This window comes from Chionomys nivalis, chromosome 4, assembly GCF_950005125.1.
Source record: "Chionomys nivalis chromosome 4, mChiNiv1.1, whole genome shotgun sequence".
NCBI classification, from domain to species: Eukaryota; Metazoa; Chordata; class Mammalia; order Rodentia; family Cricetidae; genus Chionomys; species Chionomys nivalis.
The window spans coordinates 37,350,640-37,373,465 of NC_080089.1; the positions used below are offsets into that span (position 1 = coordinate 37,350,640).

Here is a 22,826-nt window from a genome sequence, read left to right on the forward strand (position 1 = left end):
ATTTGGTCAATTTATGTGTGTTATTTTCATAAGTTTTTATAATAAGCCTATTATTTTTAATTTTTTTTAAATTAAGACTTTAATGATGGATGGTGATGATAGACAGTTGAGAGAGATTGATAATAAAACAAATAAATATTTGTAGACAGAAGTTTCTGTCCTTCTTGGTCATGAAGGCATTCAGTCTAAAAGAAACACACAGAGGTTTATAATAATTATAAATTGTTTGGCCTATTAGCTCAGACTTATTATTGACTATGTCTTACAACTTTAATTAGCCCATAATTCTTGTCTATGTTTAGACACGTGGCCTTGCACCTTTTCTCAGTAGGGCATTCTCATCTTGTTTCCTTTTCCTCTAGCTTGTGATTGCATCTCTGCCTTTCCTTTTCCCAGAATTCTCTTAATCTGGTTGCCCCATCTATACTTCCTGCCTGGCTATTGGCCAATCATTCTTTAAGTAAACTAATATGAGTGACAAATCTTTACAGTGTATAAGAGCACCAACTCACAGCAAATATTTCAGTTTCCAAATGTCTGGAGACTCTAGCAAGATACCTTCAAATTCAATATCTGCTTTTTGTTCAATTATCAAAGTATAAAACCCTTTAGTGAAGGCTCAGAAAATACCTTCACTTTGTAGACCTGATAATTGTGGGATGCCAACAAGATCATGTAAAAAATAAAAGATATCTCTGTGGATACACCAGAGTTCACAGTTAACAATGCCCTTTATCATCATTGTCTGTCCTACTTAAAATGAGCTATTTAATCCATTTGCTTATCTATTACATTATATAGGGGAGGAGTGGCAAAGGAACATTCCTTTTATCCATTTTCTTTTCTTTGATACACTTCCTCAGGATTTCTCATTACAAATATAAATGCCAATTCATGTAAAAAAATTAGATTTCAGTTGAACTTTATTTACACATACAGACATTTAAATTAGTAATAAGTTGGACACATGTTACCACAGGAAAAACAACCAATTTAATGGAAACCAATGAAAAAAATTCTTAGGCAATACCATGATGTTTTCAGTGAGATAGAACTTATAGGTAACAGGACAAGAAAAGCCAGTATAATGCAGTCCAGAAACAGGGAAACATGTAGACCAAACTTTACTGAATGCATACACTACATAACAAAGATATTACTTACTAGATATACTTTTCATTTGACAAAGAAAGTAATATATAATTTTATTGGGGTGAAAGACATGGCTCGGTTGCTGAAAACATTTACACCTCTTACAGAAGGCCTGGGTCCAGTTAGTGAACCCACATGGAAGCTCACAAACTTCAGTAACTCTAGTCCTGTATCCCTCGTGCTCTCTTCTGGTCTTTTGGGCTACTGCAAGCCCATGGTGCACCGAAAACTCAAACCAGCACACATACATGCACATAAAACCATATCTAGAAATGAAAATGGTAAACAGTTAAAAAGACCAAGCAATATTTTCCTGTATTTATGCACACATCTCATATCTAATATATGCAAATACACATGAATAAATTATTAAGAAAAAATCAAGATGTTAATCTTGGTTTCAGATGGATAATTGAATGGTTTTTTTGAATGAAGTGTAAATCAAATATTTAAAAATGACAAGAGACTGACATAATAGATGAATGGATTGCTTATGCTAAATTTTAAAATGTTAAACTATATAATGAAATTTAGAAAAATGAACTAGTAACAAAATATTTACAAGTAATTTTTAAAATGTTTAAATTTCAGCTTGATAACATCCAATTTATTTTCTGAAAGATAGTTGTTTTCCTTTTCTCAAAAAGTAAGAATTAATCATCTTATTCCTGAAAAATGTTACTATAACTGAGCTTATTCTCCAAATACTTCTCTAAAGCTTAAACTTTTAATTTTAGCCAATCATTTCCAACCTTTTCTGACTCAAAAGCATATCCATTACTTCAGAAGAAATAAAAGACTCAAATTAACAGATTAACTAGAGAGATCCCTGCTGAAAGATATTTTGTTCACAGTGCTTGCAGAAATGTAAGTGAGAAACTTGTGTTCCACTGTGGAACCTTTCATGTCTGATGTGTAAAGGGGATATCTTTCAGTGGAGGACAGGATGACCGAAGTATAAACATACTGTAACTGACAGTTTCTGAAGGCCAGCCCCATCACTTCCTTGATACATGATGTAACGTAGTCATTATTAAACAGTAATATTTCTACACAGGAAGAAAAGGTGAAAATGATAATATTTTCAAATACATAAACTACTGTATTAAATTCCTAATATACATGCAAAAGACAAAAAGATAAATTAAGTATGCCAATGGTAAGGGATGCGAGTCATTATCTTTAAAAAGCAGAAATAAATTATTGACATGAGCCTTAACTTTTCTTGATTCTATTAATGGCAACAACAATAAAGAGAAAGATAATGACCACACAAAGGAAATAATGAAACTGACTTCTCCAGTGTTGCAACTGCATGACAAAGGACACTTTTTCAGATTAACACTTTCTCTTACTTAGTGTCTTTACTAAGGCACCTTTAACATCTTTGTTCCTCAAGCTGTATATTAAGGTATTCAGCAGAGGAACTGTACTGGTATAAAAGACTGATGATATTTTACCTTCATTCATTGACATGGCAGAAGATGCTTTGAGGTACATAAAGGCACCTGATCCAAAGAATAGAGAAACAGCAATTATGTGGGAACTGCAGGTATTGGGGGCCTTGAACTTGCCCTCAGTAGAGATTATTTTATTTAATTAATTAATTAATTAATTTTATTTCTTTAATTTTTTTATTTATTTTTATTTTTTCTATTCAAAAATTTACACTTCCTCCCCTCCTTTTATTCCCCTTTCCCCCACTCACCCTCCTCCCTCCCCCTCCCTCCTTAAGAGAGAACAGGCAAGCATGCCCTGTGGGAAGTCCAAGGCCCTCCCCCCTACATCCAGACCTAGGAAGCTTTGCATCAGAATAGACCAGGGTCCCAAAAAGCCAGTACACACAGTAGAAATAAGTCCCAGTGCCTTTATCATTGGCTTCTCAGTCAGCTCCCCATTGTCAGCCACATTCAGAGAGTCCAGTTTGATAGCATGCTCATTCAGTCCCGGTCCAGCTGGATTTGGTGAGCACCCATTAGAACAGGCACACTGTCTTAGTGGGTGGAACAACCCCTCGCGGTCCAGATTTCCTTACTCATCTTCTCCCTCTTTCTGTTCTTCATCTGGACCTTGGAATCTCAGTCCGTTGCTCTGATGAGGCTCTCTGTCACCGGTCAAAGATTCTATGATGATATTCGAGATAATCTTCAGTGTGAAAGTGGGGTAAAGCCAGTTCAGGCACCCTCTTCTCTGCTGCCCAAGGACCTAGCTAGGAACATCCCCATGGACACCTGGGATCCCCTCTAGAGTCAAGTCTCTTGCCAACACTAAAATGGCTCCCACAAAAAAGGCACCTTACTGAATGGGAGAAGATCTCCACCAACCCTGCATCAGACAAAGGTCTGATCTCCAAAATATATAAAGAACTCAAGAAACTAGACATTAAAACTCTAATTAACCCAATTAAAAAATGGGGTACTGAACTGAACAGAGAATTCTCAACAGAAGAAGCTCAAATGGCCAAAAGACACTTAAGGTCATGCTCAACCTCCTTAGCGATCAGGGAAATGCAAATCAAAACAACTTTGAGATATCATCTTACACCGGTCATAATAGCTAAAATCTAAAACACCAATGATAGCCTATGCTGGAGAGGATGTAGAGTAAGGGGAACACTCATCCATTGTTGGTGGGAATGCAAACTTGTACAACCACTTTGGAAATCAGTGTGGTGGTTTCTCAGGAAACTGGGAGTCAACCTACTTCAGGACCCAGCAATTCTACTCTTGGGAATATACCCAAGAGATGCCCAATCATACTACAAAAGCATTTGTTCAACTATGTTAATAGCAGCACTATTTGTAATAGCCAGAACCTGGAAACAACCTAGGTGCCTCTCAATAGAAGAATGGATAAAGAAGGTGTGGCACATATACACTTTAGAGTTATACTCAGCGGCAAAAAACAATGACATCTTGAATTTTGCATGCAAACGGATGGAAATAGAAAACACTTTACTGAGTGAGATAACCCAGACCCCAAAAGATGAATATGCTATGTACTCACTCATAAGTGGTTCTAGCCATAAATAAAGGATATTGAGCCTATAATTCATGATCCTAGAGAAGCTAAATAAGAAGGTGAACCCAAAGAAAAATATCTAGTTATCCTCCTGGATATTAGAAGTGGACAAGATTGCCGGGCAGGGGTTGGGAGCACGGGGGTGGGGGAGGGTGGAGGTAAGGGTATATGGGGAGATAGAAGGAAGAAGGAGAGGATGTGGAGAGCTTGGGGGAATGGGATGGTTGGGAAGGAGGAGGGGATGGATGTGGGAGCAGGGAAGTAGATATGTTAATTAGGGAATCATTTTAGGGTTGGCAACAGATTTGACTTTAGAGGGGCTCCCAGGTGTCCAAGGAGATGTTCCCAGTTGTTCCTTGGGCAGCTGAGGAGAGGGTGCCTGAACTGTCCTTATCCTTTAGCCACACTGATGAATATCTTGCATATCACCATAAAACCTTCATCTGGCAATGAATGGAGATAGAGACAGAGACCCACATTCAAGAATTTACACTTCCTCCCCTACTCCCATTCCCCTCCTGCTCCCCCACTCACCCTCATCCCTCCTGCTCCCACCTTAAGAGAGGGCAGGGAACACTGCCCTGTGGTAACTCCTGAAAGACCCCTTAAATGGGTGTCACATCTGAGGGATCCCCCTTTCCCAAGACAGAAACCAGTCCACTGGATGCAAAAGCCAGAGGAAGTTTAATGTTTACACAGGCGCCTGTGGTCGCTTCATCCAACCAACTGGATGAGCAGCTAGCTGAATGAGCAGGAAGCAGCAACAAGCTTTTCATTGGTTCCTACATGGGCTAGGGTCAAGTTTAGGTCAGGGCTGTTTATCCCTCTGCGTGTTCAACTCTCTGGGTATTTTGACAGACTGTCGCAGTGGTTAGCTGTCTTCCTGTCAGCCCAGTTTCTACAGAGCTAGCTAACCGCAAACATCCTGTTCAGCGGGGTCCTATCTGCTTCTCTAAAATTTGTTTTTCTAAGCTTATATAGGTGACTTAATTTGAACCTTGCTACAGCCTGGAATGGGGTCTCTCACTCCAAGGCCCTCCCTGCTACATCCAGCCTAGGAAGCTTTGTATCCAAATAGACTAGGGTCCCAAAAAGTCAGTACATGCAGTAGAAACAAGTTCCAGTGCCTTTATCAATGGCTTCTCTGTCAGCCCCCATTGTCAGCCACATTCAGAGAGTCCAGTTTGATAGCATGCTCATTCAGTCCCGGTCCAGCTGGATTTGGTGAGCTCCCATTAGAACAGGCACACTGTCTCAGTGGGTGGAACAACCCCTCTAAGTCCAGACTTCCTTGCTCATCTTCTCCCTCCTTCTGTTCTTCAACTGGACCTTGGGGGTTCAGTCCGTTGCTCTGATAAGGGTCTCTGTCTCTATCTCCATCCATTACTGAAGGAAGACTCTATGGTGATATTCGAGATAATCATCAGTGTGATAGTGGGGCAAGGCCAGTTCAGGCACCCTCTCCTTTGCTACCCAAGGGCCTAGCTGAGGACATCCCCGTGAACACCCAGGATCCCCTCTAGAGCCAAGTCTCTTGCCAACCCTAAAATGGCTCCCTTAATGTAGATATTTTCTTCCCTGCTCCTATATCTGCCCTTCCTCCGTCTCCACCTTTCCACTCACCCAAGCTCTCTCCAGTCTTTCCTTTCTCCCTTCTCTCTCCCCCTCTCCCCTTCCCCCACCCTCACCCCCACCCCTATGCCCACTAAAAAGAGTTTTAACTCCTTATGTTCACCTTCACCTCAGTTTACTGATGATTGTAATTCAGGAAATTTACAGCTTGTGTTTAATACTCAAGGAGAGTGAAAGGGATAACTATCTACAACCCAGAGAAAGACCCACAACACCCATCATGTGAAAGGTTGATAACAGCATAGCCCTGAACTGATAACTTAGAGACCTGGGTCTCTTCTTAACACAGAACAGGAAGTCTAACTCCAGACCTAGGCCCATAGAAACTGCAGCATCTAGTGTATGGGCTATCTGATCAAGAGTCATAAATTTACCCCGAATGTTTACATAAGTTGCCTGGTTATGTGGTAACCTCTAACCTTGTTGGGAGAAAAGCTTGTAACAATCTATACCCTATTCATAATTTTATTGAAAACAAACCTTTTAACTCTTTCCACTGCCTAAAAGTTTAGCGTAGCTCACTATCTTTCCCCTCTAGAATTCCCTGATAATTTAATTCCTTTCTTAACTAATATTCTCCATTAAGGAGCTCACCAGAGCCGGTTGTGGTGGCGCACGCCGGTAGGATTTGCTGAAGGAGGCAGAGGCAGGATGATCACGAGTTCGAGGCCAGCCTGGGCTACACATTTATTTCTTTGCGCCGGGCGATGGTGGCACACGCCTTTAATCCCAGCACTCGGGAGGCAGAGGCAGGCGGATCTCTGTGAGTTCAAGACCAGCCTGGTCTACAGAGCTAGTTCCAGAACAGGCTCCAAAGCCACAGAGAAACCCTGTCTCGAAAAACCAAAAAAAAAAAAAAAAAAAGGAGCTCACCAAAAATCCATCTTTGATCTGAAGATCTGAACACCCCCCCCCGTGTGTGTGTGTGTATGTGTGTGTGTGAAAACTCTTATCTGATTTTTGTGGAGCAAAAGAATTTTAGACCTGGAATCTTCTAGTACTGGGGAATTGCTGGTTTTAGCGATATATAAGTGGTAACATTTGTAATAAGAACAATGTAGAATAAAAAAGGAAACTGAATAGAGAAGAATTAAGAAAATGGACAGATGTTTCCCATTGTGAGTAGACTTCTTTACCCTCGAATTTTTACCCCCCCCCCTTTGCTCATCCTGGTATCTTTAATTGACCACTGAACAGAAACATTAAGGGTGTAAACTTTTAGGGCTCTTGTAACTTCTATACACAATAGAATTGACAGGCATACGAAACCACAGAAACTGTGACAGCATGCACAAGTACTTCACACGTTTAAACCAGATGAGATCTCAGTACGGAAGAAGTCCCAGTCACTAGCCCAGAAACTATCTCCAACTTTTAACTGTTTCCAAAACAAAAACCAGTTTTCTTCAACAGACTCACTGTATATCAAATATCAAACCACATATGAGGGCAGGTTCCATAACCATAAGCACATGGTCAACACACACACACACACACACACACACATACACACAAAAAACCTTAATTATTGTATTTGGATGGTTTTTAGTTCATAATGATGTGTTTGGACATTTTTCATTTTATTTTTTATGTACTATCAATTTTTCTCTTAGTACTGCTTTCATAGCATTCCACAGGTTTGGGTATGTTGTGCCTTTATTTTCATTGAATTCTAGGAAGTCTTCTATTTCCTTATTTCTTCCTTGAACCAGAGGTGGTTCAATAGTTTACTGTTCAATTTCTGAGGTTTCGCAAAAAAACTAGAAACGAATATACCACATAATTTGTGATATTGGTTCTAGGGAATGCACATTCACATTCATTGTTCCTCTTGTTACAATGGACAGAAAATGCAATCAAGCTAGATGGCTATCACCTGATAATTGTGTGTAGAAAATGTAGCAGATAGACACAATGGAATATTACACAGTTCTAAAGAAAAAATGAAATTCATTTATCTTTGAGGCTACAAATTTTTTATGTATCATAAAAAGCTTACTCATTAATGAAAGGACATTCAGCTTCCTCCCATGTTTTTAACTATAGTAAATATTAAAAATAAAATGTATACATATTCAATTTTATGATAATTATATCTGAATTTTTGTGACACTTGTGATTAAACTTAGGTTATTAACTCTTACAAAAAATTCTCTATGTTCAAGTTGGATCTTCTGCTTCTGTGGTTTTTGTTTGTGTTGCTTTTCTACTTGCTATTGACTATACAATGCTCATTTTCTTGTAAATGTTGAAGTGACCTGCTAACTCACTGAATCTTCACCATCGCTTGTTTTTATCTATTTGCTTTTTTTTAAAAACCAAGATCTGCAGAATTAGGATCTGTTGGTACCTTTGGTTTAAATATTCCTATGACTAATGATTGTGAGCACTGTTAAGATGCACATTGAAACTTTGCATGTTTCTTTGTAGGCATGTACATGTAATTCATGGCTTTTTCCTTTAGCAAGTTATCATTGTGAGGTTAGAAAACTTATCTGTATATTTTATGGTTGTAAAATATTTTCTTCTGCTCCATGCTAATGCAGTTACTTTTGTTCTTTCTGTGACAAAAATTCATGGTAATAACAAGTTAAAGAAAAGATGGTTTATATTTGACTCATGGAACGAGGTAAAGAGTTTCAGGGAATCAAGGTGGCAGAAGTGATGGACAGCTAGTCATATTGTGTCCAAAGTCAGAAGTGAGAGAGGATTGTTGCTGCTCAACTTAACTTCTCTTTATTTATCTTAGAAAGCTGTACATGGAAAAGTACAACCTAGAGACATCGTATATCTTTCAACCTCTACTAACTCAATCTAAAAATTCCTGGACAACAGTTGTCTCCTAGGCAATTATAAACCCATTCAAGTTGGCAGAATAAACCCTCATAAATGGACAGTTTGGCTTACATGAGGGAAGTTTCCCCAAAGTGAGAGTCCTCTATTTTTCTATGACTGCCTTTGTTTTTCATGTTACTGTACAGAAGTCATCACTACAAGTGCAGCTGTGAACTTTTGGATGTGTATTTTCTTGTAATTACTCTTATTTTTTAAATCTTGACTCTGTATATTTGACCCACTTGGAGTAAGGGATATACAGTGTCTGTAAGGTTTGAATATAATTTTTTAATGTCTACATTCAGGTTTCTTAATTGAAGATACTGTCTATACTCTCTAAGAGAGGGTCTTAGAAAAATTTTCAAACCCTTTGTTTTTAACTCTTTATCTAAGATCTTTTTTTCTGGCTCTCATACAATTTCTCTGATTACCTGCCTTTATTTTCATACCACACTGTTTTTTTTCCCCCTCAGGTTTCTGATTAGTTTTAAAATTTAGAAGTGAGTGTAATCTAGTTTTATTCTTTTTCAAGTTGGCCTTGCATATTCAGAATCAAATGAGATTGTTTATGAATATTAAGATTGAAAATGTCACTGAGATGTCATAGATATAGCTATGACTCTACAGATGTCTTTGGAAAGACAACTTAACAGTGTAATTTTTCTGACCAATAAGTAAAAGTTATGCTTCTGAGTGATTATATCTCATTAATTTCTTTAAGCAAAATTTTGTTATTTTGTTCTACAAACTTTAATCAACTCTGTGGTTAATTCATGAGTATTTTCTTGTGTGTAAATATGTATGTATGTATGTGTATATTTGTGAGTGTGTATGTGTGTGATTTGTGCATATTCCAGTGGGTGTGGGTGCACAAATGTAAGCAGGCACACTGGTATGTGCTGTGGGATAATGCTTTTGTATACAGTAAAGATTTGTCAAGCATATTTGTTTAATAAAATATTGATTGGCTAGTAGCCAGGCAGAAAGAATAGAGAGGGAAACCAGACTAAGTGAATTCTGGAAAAAGCAAGGCGGATATCCAGTCACCAGTCAGATGAAGAGGAAGCAAGATGAGAATGCCTCACTAAGAAAAGAGACAAAGGCATGTGGCTAAGCATAGATTAAAATTTAAGTTGTAAGAGCTAGTTTCAAATAAGCCTGAGTTAATAGGACAAACAGTTTATACTTAATATAAAGCTGGGACCATCCTGGATGGAAACTTCCACCTACAGTTAGGCAAGGGAATGTGGATCTGTACTTGAATGACTGAAAGCAAGATACTACCAAGGCATGTCTAAACCATGAACAGTTTTATTTTGTACTCATGCATAAACTTCTTTGATCAATGTTAAGAAATTTTTAATGTGCAGATCTTTCAGGTCTTTGATTATGAATAGTACAGTAATTCTTCAGTATTTTATTCTTTGGAATTTTTTATATATAGAATTATTAATTTTCATTGTTAGTAAATACGTATAAAAATTATTGTGATGGAAATGCAGCTCAGTGGTGAAGTATTCACTAGCTCAAGTGAAACCTTTATTCATAATAATTCTTCTAAGCAGCATTTGAAGAATTTAACTGAGACAAGACTTCACTGAAAACAGAAGAGATTAAAAATGAGGTTCTATAAATGGTATAAAATTATATTCTTCTAATACAGTATTAATACAAAATAGTTGTTTATTTTTATTTTTATTGAAAAAAAATTTCTGCCTCCTCCCAGCCTCCCATTTCCCTCCTCCTCCTCCCCCTCCTCTCCCCCTCCCCCCACTCCTCTCCTCCTCCCTCTCCAGTCTGAAGAGCAGTCAGGGTTCCCTGCCCTGTGGAAAGTCCAAGGTCCTCCCCGCTCCATCCAGGTCTAGGAAGGTGAGCATCCAAACAGGCTAGGCTCCCACAAAGCCAGAACATGAAGTAGAATCAAAACCCAGTGCCATTGTCCTTGGCTTCTCATCAGCCCTCATTGTCTACTATGTTCAGAGAGTCCGGTTTTATCCCATGCTTTTCAGTCCCAGTTCAGCTGGCCTTGGTGAACTCCCAATAGATCAGCCCCACTGTCTCAGTGGGTGGGTGCACCCCTCGCAGTCCTGACTTCCTTGCTCATGTTCTCCCTCCTTCTGTTCCTCATTGGGACCTTGGGAGCTCATTCTGATGCTTCAGTGTGGGTCTCTGTCTCTATCTCCATCCATCGCCAGATGAAGGTTCTATGGTGATATGCAAGATATTCATCAGTATGAATATAGAATGGGACCATTTCAGGTTCCCTGTCCTCAGCTGCCCAAGGAACTAACTGGAGACAGTTTTATTGCAACTCACAAATCGATTCAACTGTACTGAATATTCCCTTCATTCCTTTAATAGACATAAGTGAAAATTACCCCTTAGGTATGGGGATCAGGTTGTCTCTGCCCTAGATGTGTCCGTATTGCTCTATAGTTTTATATTGCCTCTGTAGATTCACTAATGTGAATTCCATTTTGTACTATAAGTATTAATTACATACACTTGGGTATTTATGTTTGTGTAAGTTTGTTCACTGTTCTTGTAAATAATATTCTAATTATAGATTTGTAACACTATTTAATTGGAAAAAAATCAGGATATATATACATGTGTATATAAGTATTGTAACGGCTACATAAAGCATACAGTATAGAAAATTTTGATGCAATGAACATCAAAATTATGATGGCCATGTGCTTATGTAATTAATGTATGGCCATTACTTTTCTTATTATTCCTTCATACTTTTTTTGTGAAAGTCAATTTTACCCCTAGGATTAACACAAATTAATCAAGCACTCAGCACTGAAATATATCCTGAGCTTTTTTTTTACTCTGTGTGGGTTTGCTAAATTAGCCATGGTGGTCATGGACTATTCCTACTTCATCATGTGTGGATAGACATACCTTTCAATGACTTGTATATACACAAATTTCTTATCCTGACTATGCTGAAATAATTTCTTGGCTTGCTTTATAGCTGTCAGATAAAAGTGAAGCCTCATTACCTCCATATTGCCCAGGTGAGAACAAAGAAAAGGTGGACAGTGCAACAATCTTGTGTTAGAATAGAAGCTGTTTTGTCTTTACCACTCCTGGGACACTTCACTGCAACAAAAACTGATAAGTGTCTATTCTACTGAAGTCTACACAGTCACATCTGCCCGATGTCATATGCATTTGGACCATGGATTTGTTTTACCACTTTTCGTGATGCTACACTGATATGTGAAATGTGATCCTTATGCTTAGACAGGGATAGATTTGTTGTTTTATTTTAAAAACATTACACAAGATTCCACTGTATTCCCACACAGTATGGAGGACAGCTTTTATTTAGAATAAAAAGTCTTGCCACAGTTATTATAATGTTTTATGTTTCAGGTGAATAGCTTAAAAAACCTCTTAACTATAAACAATTTATCTACACATATTGATTTATAGAAAAAGAGAGCTCTTTAAGACTTATGTGGCAATAACATCTGTCCTTGATAACTTTATTATAGCAATTCCATTCATATTGGTGCTATTTTGTTCAGTAGCAGAAAAATCCCATATCTGATACCCATATGAAAGTCAATAAAAATGAGATGGTTTGCTTCTCTCCAGATGTTCCTTTGGGTTACATTTTTATTTATTTATTTATTTATGTATTTATTTATTTATTTATTAAAGATTCTGCCTCCTCCCCTCCACTGCCTCCCATTTCCCTCCCCCTCCTCCCACTCCTCTCCCCCTCCCCCCACTCCTCTCCTCCTCCCTCTCCAGTCTGAAGAGCAGTCAGGGTTCCCTGCCCTGTGGGAAGTCCAAGGACCTCCCACCTCCTTCCAGGTCTAGTAAGGTGAGCATCCAAACAACCTAGGCTCCCACAGAGCCAGTACGTGCCATAGGATCAAAACCCAGTGCCATTTTTATTTATTGTCAATTAACTTGACATACCCAGAGATATGTTTTTAAACATATCCAGAGAGATGTTAAAGTCATCACAATATTTTAAGAAGTTCCAGAAAAGAAAAAAGGCATAGAAAGAGTCTTCCACTGCCTACCCTGTACTTCTTCCTAACTAGTGTCTCAATGACCACTTGCTCTTTATTCCTTGACTTAGCTGTCCTTACTATACTTGGACCTAACAAACATAGACTGTCTTTATTTCTCAATAAACAATCTTCATTACTCAAAACATTGTTAATGCAGGGTCATTGTGGTTATAATGAATTATATGAGATTAATAAAACAAAGAAATATTTGCAGAGCTATACATAAGAAAGTTAAGATTCAGATAATAATATGATTTTCAGAACCCCTCATTGATTCTTTTTAGGGAAAGACACTTATTTACTCACTGTATATCTTCTTGACTCCAGTTTCAATAACTTTTGTTGGCACTATTTGCATCCCATATGTACTTTTCTTTAATTACTAAGCCCTTAAAACATTCATGTTATTCCATTTTCAACTTTGTAGATGAACTCCATTCCCAATGGCAAAAAGCAAAACAATAACAAAAGGAGTGATAAAACAAAGTAACCACTGAAAGAACAGTAGCCACATGTGTACCCAACAGACAAATAATAATAAAGTTTTCAAAGCTGAAATATCTTTTATGTTCGTATTTCATAATAACAATAAAAATATTCAAAAATTATTTAAATAAATAACATGCTTGAAACCTGAAACTATTAGGCAATTCTGCAATTTTTATTAAGTTATTGATTACCAATAAATAATACCTAGTTTTGGCAGCTGAAGAGATATGTTGTTAGGGTACTTTCCAATGGAAAATATATAGAAAGAACAGAATCATATGTTTGACTACTTATTAAAAGACAAACATTCAAAATGAGAAACCCACATACAGTGGACAAGGGCATGCTCATACTACTTCATTTGTCATTTTGAAGATCTATTTTAATTTATAAGAGGTAAAAAATAACTATAATGAATGGAAGTATTAGGTAAGTTCCTTTAGTGAAATTATTTTTAAATAAGAAATATAGTTGAAAATGTTAGAACTGATAAAAATTTAAAAAAAAGTATGGAAATATTTTTTACATATGGAAACAATATGTAAAAGACTCAAATTTCTTTTTATTATTAAAAGGAAACAGTTTAGTTTCATAATTAAGACAAAGGTTTCTGCCTGTACAAATGTAAAAAACAACAACAACAAAAAACGTAGAATGTTTTCTAGAAAAAAAGGTAAATTCTTCTGTTGAAATATTTTCCATATATAAAAACTATCTCAATTCTGAAAACAAGAGGCGTAAAGACAGCACCATACAATCAAACGTTCCTGCTGGTCAGGGTTTTCCTAAAGGCAACTTTAATATCTTTGTTCTTCAAGCTGTAGATTAAGGGATTCATCATGGGAACCACATTGGTATAAAAGACAGAATAAATTTTTCCTTCATTCAATGATCCAGCTGAGGAGGGTTTGAAATACGCAAGAGCACCTGAACCAAAGAACAGAAAAACTGCAATGATGTGGGAGCTGCAGGTGCTGAAGGCTTTGGACCTGCCCTCAGAGGAACTGATGTGGATGATGCTGGAAAGGATGAACCCATAGGAGATAAAGATAGTTGAAGTAGGAACAATGATGTTAATGCTTGCAGCAACAAAAATTACAAGATTGTTGACATATGTGCTCGAGCAAGAGAGCTGGAGCAAAGGAGGAATATCACAGAAGTAGTGGTTGATGGTGTTGGCATCACAGAAGCTCAGTCTCAGCATGCATCTGGTGTGAGCTATAGCATTAGAAAAAGCAATAAAGTAGGAACCAAACATAAGATTCAAACATAGTTTAGGAGACATGACAGCATTATACAACAGAGGATTGCAGATGGCCATGTAGCGATCATAGGCCATAGAAGTCAACACATAGCATTCAGAAACAACAAAGAAGCAAAAGAAAAAGACTTGAGTCATACATTCCACGTAAGAAATGACATTCTCCGTTAATATGAAGTTCATCAGCATTTGGGGAGTGAACACGGAACAATAACATACATCTATAAAGGACAAGTTAAAGAGAAAAAAGTACATAGGAGTGTGGAGGTGAGAATTCAACCCAGTCAAAATTATCAAACACAAATTTCCCAATGCAGTGACCAGATACATTCCTAGGAAGAGAAAGAACAAGGGCATTTGAAGTTCAGGTTCATCTGTTAGTCCTACCAGAATGAATTTGGTCACCAAAGAGAAATTTGCTGAGTTCATTCTTCTCTAAGGGAATCTGTGGACACAGAAAAAAGAGATTCATTAAAGGATGATCCACACTCTTCATGGATCCTTTTTAAGTGTGACAGGTATGTTAGAAATGTTTCTTCTAGCCTGAACTACTCCTATAGAATCACCTTGTGCAGTCACAAACAATCTTAAGTTAGAAAACAATTGATACTGAATTTAATTATTATTTCTAAAATAATATATTGCAAGATAAAGAACACACTAAGAAGAATTTATTGTTTTTCTGTCTCCAGTCTTCTCTCACTAGAGTCATCCCCAAAACAGTAAAATTGGAAAGAGATGCCTGGATGTCATTGTGGGTTGCTGGGGCAGTTTTACTTCTACCTGTGGAACTAATGAAAAATGTGTGTCTATATTAAAGCTAAAAGAAAAGGAGAGTCATACAAAGAATGTTTCCTGTCCCCTTGTCACATAGTCATGAGATCTCAAAGGCTTGAGTTCTATCAATGATGGAGAAGTCCAGTGGATTTGATGCATATCTAATGACCACTAACACTTCTTTACACTCTCTGCTTTTTTTTTTTTTTTTTTTTTTTTTTTTGAGATAAAGTTTCTTGGTAACTTTTGAAGCCTGTCCTAAGAACCGGTTCTTATAGATAAGGCTGGCATAGAACTCACAAGATCTGTCTGCCTCCGCCTCCCCAGTGCTGGGATTAAAGGCCGGTGCTGTTTCTGCCCAGACTTTTTACACTCTCGGATTGACCTGAATGCTTTCATCTGCCATTTTCACATGAGTCTCACTTTGCCCATGAAAAAAAAGAGATTTTCTGAAGCTCATCATATATTTAGAGAGACATAAACAGTTTGGATTCATAAACAGTTTGGGGGTAGAGAATACCTCAGAGGAGTTTAGGGATAGAAAACTTTAATCAGAATGTATCATATGAAAAGCTCTCTTCAATAAAATAAAAAAATATGAAAATTCATTTTAAAAAGACAGGAAAGAAGGAGGGCTAAAAGTATACCTTAAATTCAGAAGCTGACAGTTTTCAGTCTAAACCTTAGGGCAGTATTATTTTCCAATTTATCCCTGTTCATCTGGATAAATCTTTCATATTCAAAGTTTTCAGACCTTTGGATTCAAAGAAGATGTATTCAATACTTAATTCTCTTAGACCAATTGCTGAATTGCAGAACATTATTTATGATTAAGGCCTTGTGTCTTTTCTGGAAGCTGAGAAAAGATCCTTTAATCTCAGGATGTATGTGTTTATAAGCAGGGCAGAAGAATGTCAAGGCTGTTTCTCAGGAGAACATTTAAATTAAAGAAGGAGTAGAGGAAAATGTATCATGGATCATGATCATTATTTCCCAAGGGACCCATAATTACACTCATCCTTTCTATTTACTCCAGAGAATGCACTGCCCCCAGTGTAGGTATCAAAATTGACTCGTGCCATTCCAATTATCTTGAGATCTGAAGGGAAATCTGAGTTTGGGGCTTTTCTTTTCTTGCTTCCTGCACTAAGTGAGGATTGCCCAGACATCTTGTTGCTGACTTACTAAATTCTGTTTCTGAAAGTTGCAGAGTATTGTAGGAAGCCACTTCCTGTGTTGTGTTACAGGGAACAGTACAGATGCTATTTTAAAAGAATATATTTCTGAACTAGAATGATACCTGGAGACACACAAACATGGCAGGGAAAATCTCATGGGACCTTAACCCCTGAGGAGGAAATGAAGACAAACGAAGAATGCTGGGAGTGGACAAATAATCTTTGATCTGGGTAAAAACCTACTCCAATAGGCCATCGCATTACAAGTTGTCAACAATGACCTCATACAAAGAAGCAGCATTAAATGTAATGAGAGCTTGTATTTATATATTTAGGAATATATATTAATGTATATGTAACAATAACTATGGAAATACAAAAACTGAATTTAGAAGAGCAAAGGGTATTGCATGGAAAGGGCTAAAGGAGATAAAATAAAATGGAAAAATAATGGAATTATGTTTTTTCTTGAAAAATAATATTAAAATAAGTAAAAACAAATTTTAAAAAGGTTTGATAAAATAAAACATAACTGCATCAATTTCCCAGCTCCCTTTTCTTACTCCAAACAGTGCCATGTTTATCAACTAAATCCCTGAAAGTTAATGCATTATTTTTCTTTTATTTTTTGTGATATATGTATATATACATAAACATACATACATGAACCAATATGTAAATTAATCCAATCTCAGTAAGACACAACAATATCTATCCTTTGTATTCTTTGTGAATCCTATATACATACATGTACTTATATATGTGCAAATGACAGAAATGTAGGGAAAAAAAGAGTCCTAAAAACACAGTGGTAAAAAGTAACAAATAAGACATGAGAAGGTATGCTCATGCTCATGAGTCATAGATTTTTATATGAAAATCTTATGTTTCATATTACTATTTAAAATGAATATATATATACAATGTTATTTTGATGATAAATAATCTTGACTTCAAGTTACATATTTAGCAGCATCAAATGTAATATTTATATATAAAAATTTAAAGTGCTGTTATTTACTGTAAAATATACAATGTATTAAAAATAAGCCTTTTTATTTGAAAGAGTACAGATTTAAAGAAATGTGTGTATTCTCTTAGGAAGATTGCTGGTAAACATTATACACTTGGAAACACATGCAAACAGGATGTATTGCAAATTTATGTAGTTCACACCATGCAATAAAAGTACATTAATTAGAAAACAAAAACTTGTGTTTTTTTCTAAGCTGAAGGACATGTTCTTTTTTTCTCTCTAGAATCAATAATACTGTGACGCTTAAAATTGTCTTTCTACTCGAAAGTAAATTATACACAACTTAATAGTTTAATAACAGATTCTCAGATGGCTTGTCTATTATGAATCATTACATGCTTCTTCAAGGACCACACATGTTCTTCTTAATTTGTACATAGATTGCTCCATGAATATTGACTGGAGAGTTTGACTTTAGTTCATCCAACCGAGACTGAATTGATTAAGAAAGAAGATGCAACATATGTTGCACTTCATTAATTCTAAAGAGTATCTAATTTGTGCTCCTATTCACCTACACATTTGAATGAAGCATGTTAAATAAAAATTTAACAATTTGTAATTTATTTAGATACTCTTAGAAAATTGTATTACTACTTTAAAATTACTACCTTGAAAAGTTGTTCCTTCTGGTCCTTCTATAACTGCACCTCCGTGAATGTTTCTGTTCTTAAATGGTACAATGCTAACTCCCAAATGTGTGTCCTCCGGCACTCACTTGAAATCCTAGATGAGAGTCTAGTAGGGTTGCAAACTTTAAAGCTATTCCCTGAAGAAAAATTCTTAATTTCAACTTAAATTGATCTATTCCATTTGAAATGTATGAGATTCTTTTGAAAGCTTATGTATCTCAGTGGCTAGTGAAGGTCCGATACTAGTTTTAATGTGTAAAAGAAAATTAAATTGACCAATCAAGATACTACCATCTTAAGCTTGAAATCACAGAAGCCTATGAATTATTTGGGCTAACTGACAGTCTCAGACATTTTGTTCAATGTAGATAAACAGAAAGATGGATTGGTAGCCAGATACAGAAACCGAAAAGAAATAGATATGAAGACATAATAATATCAGTTTATCAACATTTTATAGCCATCAAAGTCAACAACGATTTACCTCCATGTTATAAATATATACAAAGAGCATTCACAGTATAGCTAAGCCAGTAGCTGTGCCTTTTTTGTCCTGCCAATATCAGTGAGTTTCCTACACTATGTAAGGAAGGTCAGAATGCTCAGTCAACCCCTTCCACCATTGTCAGCGGAGGATACATCTGCCTTACTCAAAAAAAAATGTGTAAGATTTTCTTTTGATTTTAGTGTCTTACTTATTAACTTGAGAAAGAATACGGCATTGGAACATAGTTTTTCTTAATTTTATTTGTTTTCTTTTAATAAATATATTCAGTTGCACTCTGTATAAATCACAAAGACCCATTCCCTCTAAAGAGTTTCAAAAAAAAATCCCCTTTCATTAGCACTTTATTCATGTTGACAAATCTTCATAAGCAGAACCTGTAGCACAGTTGGATAAAATTACAATAGAACTTTACCATTTTCGCTAGTTCTTCTTCTCTGTGATGTTATTATGTGATCATAGCATTATTTAACAATAATGTTAATGGAATCCTTGGTTGTTTTCCCTTATTTTGCATTGGGAGTGTGTTATTGAAATTAAATTTAGAACATCTGCTCTCTTCTCTACATCCTCTACTGGGGAGCAAATTGTCTCCTTTAATTGCTAATATGACAGATACACCAGGATCCTTAAAGACTGTCACATATACCTCATTTTGCACCTTCATTAAATGTATTATATTTCTGCTGTCATATCTATATGCAATCATAACAACATAAGCTGTATTTTTATCATCTGCTTTTTATATGTTCAATTTACTAGCACTATAAGAAACTTAAGGCACTGAACAAGAAATGAAAATACTAAATAATTTAAAGACCTCCCATGCTAATGGATTGGCAATTTTAGTATTGTGAAAGTGTTCATCATTACAAAAAAATCTACAGATTCATTAAAATCTCCATTAAAATCCTATTGTAATTCTTCATAGAAATGGAAAACCCATGAGTACTCTTCCTATAAATAAACATATAAAAACAACTCTAATGAATGTTGGCTATGTTTTGTGTAGAATTTTTAACAATTTCTGAAATGGCCTTAAATAAATTTTGTCTATTCTGTGTAATTTACAAAAAGAGTGATTATTATAAAACAAAAATATTTATTACCTTTGTATTGCTAAATTTTCCTTGACCAAAATATTAACCTCTTAAGGCAAGATGTTTCGTGAAAATAAATAAGTGCACCTATGTCATAAATATGTGAATTTATTTTTTAACAACTGAGAAAAATAATATACATTTTTAAAAAACTGTTTCAGAGACTCATTGAGTAAAGCTCTTGATCCACAAGCATTAGGGCCTGAGTCCTTAGAATCCATATAAAGTCTAATGTGATAGTACAAATCTGACATCTCAGTGTTACTAAGAGAAGAATTTTTAATTGTGAATGGGCTAGTAATATGGGGAATCCATCAGTGAAAAATGAGATATCCTATCCTAAACAGATGAGAAAAGAGGACTAGCACACAAAATAAGAGGCAGAAAGACAAACTTGCACAATCAGAAGATCCTGCTGATCAACGTTTTCTTCAGGGCAACTTTAATATCTTTGTTCCTCAAGCTGTAGATTAAAGGATTCATCATAGGAACCACATTGGTGTAAAAGACAGAATAGATTTTCCCTTCATTCATAGATCCATCTGTGGAGGGTTTGAAATATACAAATGCACCTGATCCAAAGAACAAAGAAACAGCAAGAATGTGGGAGCTGCAGGTACCAAAGGCTTTGGACCTGCCCTCAGACGAAGAGATGTGGAAGATACTGGAAAGAATGAAACCATAGGAGATAAAGACAGTTGAAGCAGGAACAATGATATTGATGCTTACAACCACAAAAATCACAAGCTCATTGACATATATGCTTGAACAGGACAGCTGGAGCAAAGGAGGAATATCACAGAAGTAGTGGTTGATGGTGTTGGCATCGCAGAAGGTCAGTCTCAGCATACATGTAGTGTGAGTCACAGCAGTAGAAAATGAGATAAAGTAGGAACCAAACATAAGGTTCAAGCATAGTTTAGGAGACATGGCAACATTATATAACAGTGGATTGCAGATGGCCATGTAGCGATCATAGGCCATTGAAGTTAAAACATAGCACTCAGAAACAGCAAAGAAGATAAAGAAATAGAGTTGGGTCATACATTCTGTGTATGTAATTACATTTTTCCTTAATATAAAGTTCATAAGCATTTGAGGAGTGAATACAGAACAATAGCAAATGTCTATAAAGGACAAGTTAAACAGAAAAAAGTACATAGGGGTGTGGAGGTGAGAATTCAGTACAGTTAGAATTATCAAACAGAAATTTCCCAATGCAGTGACAAGATACATTCCTAGGAAGAGAAAGAACAAAGGCATCTGAAGTTCAGGTTTATCTGTTAGTCCTACCAGAATGAATTCGGCCACCAAAGAGAAATTTTCTGAGTTCATTCTTCCCTAAGGGAATCTGTGGACACAGAAAATAGAGCTGCATTAGAGGATGATCCATACTAGCATGAGTCCTTCCCACCTGTGAGGTCTATGCTGGAAATTTTTCTTCTAGTTCTGAATAATACAGATTCAACTGGTGCTGTCACTAACAGATTACTTAATAGTTTACTACATTTTATATTATTTATGAAAAACTTAAAGAATACACCAGGACTGATTCAACCCTCTCCTATCTCCTGTCTTTATATACTACCATCTGAAGAACAATAAACGTAGAAGCAGATTCTTGTATGCTACATTGCTGCTTGCTGTTGAAGTTCCAACTTTGTTGTGGTATGAATAAAAAAAAAATGTGCCTAATCTAAAACTAAAAGAAAAAGAGAGAGGCAAGGAGAGAGTGTTTTCTGTCCCCTTTGTCACAGAGTCATGGCTCTGGAAAACTTGAATTCTGACCATGAAGGAAAACCCCAGTAGAGATGATGCAACTCCAGTGACAACTAACACCTCCTACCATTATCTAATCTCCCTGAATCCTTTCTACTGCTGCTTTTACTTGAGTCTCATTTGACGAATGAAAAGGGTGATACTTGTTTAAGTCCATAATATATTAAGAAAGGCTTAAAGAATATGAATTTTAAATGGAGGTAAGATAAGGAGGATCTCCAAAGAGTTGAAGAGAAGAAACTGTTATCAGGATATCTTATATGGCAAAAAAAATCTATTTTTGACAAAATAAAAATGACACAAATATTTAATTAAAAAAGGAAATGAAGACAGGAAGCAAAAGTAAGAATGAACAAAAGAAAAAAATAAAGACTGTATCCCTTAAATTCAGAAACTCACAATTTTTATTCCATATCTTGAAAATCTCTTACTTTCCCATTTATCCTTGCTCATGGGTATAAATATCTCAGATTCAAAGCTTTTAGATCTTTCCATTCAAAGAAGATTGACCCAAGACTTAATTTTCATGGACACATTTCCAAATTGCAGAACTTTATTTCTCATTAAAGCTTTGAGTCTTTTCTGAAAGTAAGAAAGAATAAAAGCGAGGAAGTAACCTCAGGATATGTGTGACTCTAAGAAGCACAGAAAAAATGTCTTGAGTCTTCGTCAGAGGAGAGCAAATAAATCAAAGAAGGAGCTGATGATAGGGAATGATCCTAATTTCCTGAGGGACCCACAATTATACTCATCCTTTTCATTCCCTCTACAGAACATGCATCCTCCAGTGTTGATAGAGAGAAAGACTCTTGCCTCCCCAATTATTTTGAGATCTGATGAGAAATCTAAGTTTGGGTTTCTTTCTCTCCTGCTTCTGTAGTAAAGTGAGAATTAACCACAAGTCCCACTTCTGACTAAATTTGGTGTCTGAAAATTGTTGAGTGTTGTATTGAGTCATCTTCAGTGCTGAACTACCATAAACATCACAGATGCTATTTAAAAAATACTCTCCTGTACAAATATGATACTAGGAGACCTGCTCACATGGAAAGTGGAGATCTCAAGGGGTCTCAACCCCTGACAAAGAACTAAGGACAATTAAAGCAATTTTGAAGTGATACATAGTCTTTTATAGGGAAGAAAAAATACTCAAAATGGTTTTCTAAAATCAAGGGGCCAGCAATGAACTCATAAAAAGAAGTAAGTAACATTATTTGGACTGATTGATGGATTATATTTAGGAATTTAGGAATATATATGTATATTCCTAAATATATATATATATATGTAACAACAATTAAAGAAATAAGAAACATTGAGTATAGAGAGAGAGCAAGAAGGTGTGCATGGGAAGGATTAGAAATGGGGATGGGTTGGAGACTGGAAAGG

The 22,826-nt window shown here is 36.1% G+C and overlaps 2 protein-coding genes across 2 annotated transcripts; both read right to left on the reverse strand.

Annotated features, from left to right (window-relative positions):
* Window positions 1–2,490: 2,490 nt before the first annotated feature.
* LOC130872977 (olfactory receptor 8B3-like) lies at window positions 2,491–14,859 on the reverse strand. Its single transcript, XM_057767430.1, has 2 exons — window positions 14,097–14,859; window positions 2,491–2,660 (listed from the first exon to the last, which is right to left on the reverse strand). Exons 1-2 carry the CDS (start codon window positions 14,857–14,859, stop codon window positions 2,491–2,493), a joined length of 933 nt encoding a protein of 310 aa, XP_057623413.1.
* A 5,201-nt stretch (window positions 14,860–20,060) lies between these two features.
* On the reverse strand, window positions 20,061–20,993 carry LOC130872992 (olfactory receptor 8B3-like). The gene has a single exon (XM_057767466.1). It carries the CDS (start codon window positions 20,991–20,993, stop codon window positions 20,061–20,063), a length of 933 nt encoding a protein of 310 aa, XP_057623449.1.
* Between the last annotated feature and the right edge of the window lie 1,833 nt (window positions 20,994–22,826).

Coding starts and splice junctions, on each gene's coding strand:
- LOC130872992 (XM_057767466.1), bottom strand. CDS start 20,993: ATGAACTCAGAAAATTTCTCTTTGGTGGCCGAATTCATTCTGGTAGGA.
- LOC130872977 (XM_057767430.1), bottom strand. CDS start 14,859: ATGAACTCAGCAAATTTCTCTTTGGTGACCAAATTCATTCTGGTAGGA. Junction 2,661..14,096: donor TTTTCTGTTCTTTGGTTCAG/GTGCTCTTGCGT, acceptor TCTTTGGATCAG/GTGCCTTTATGTACCTCAAA.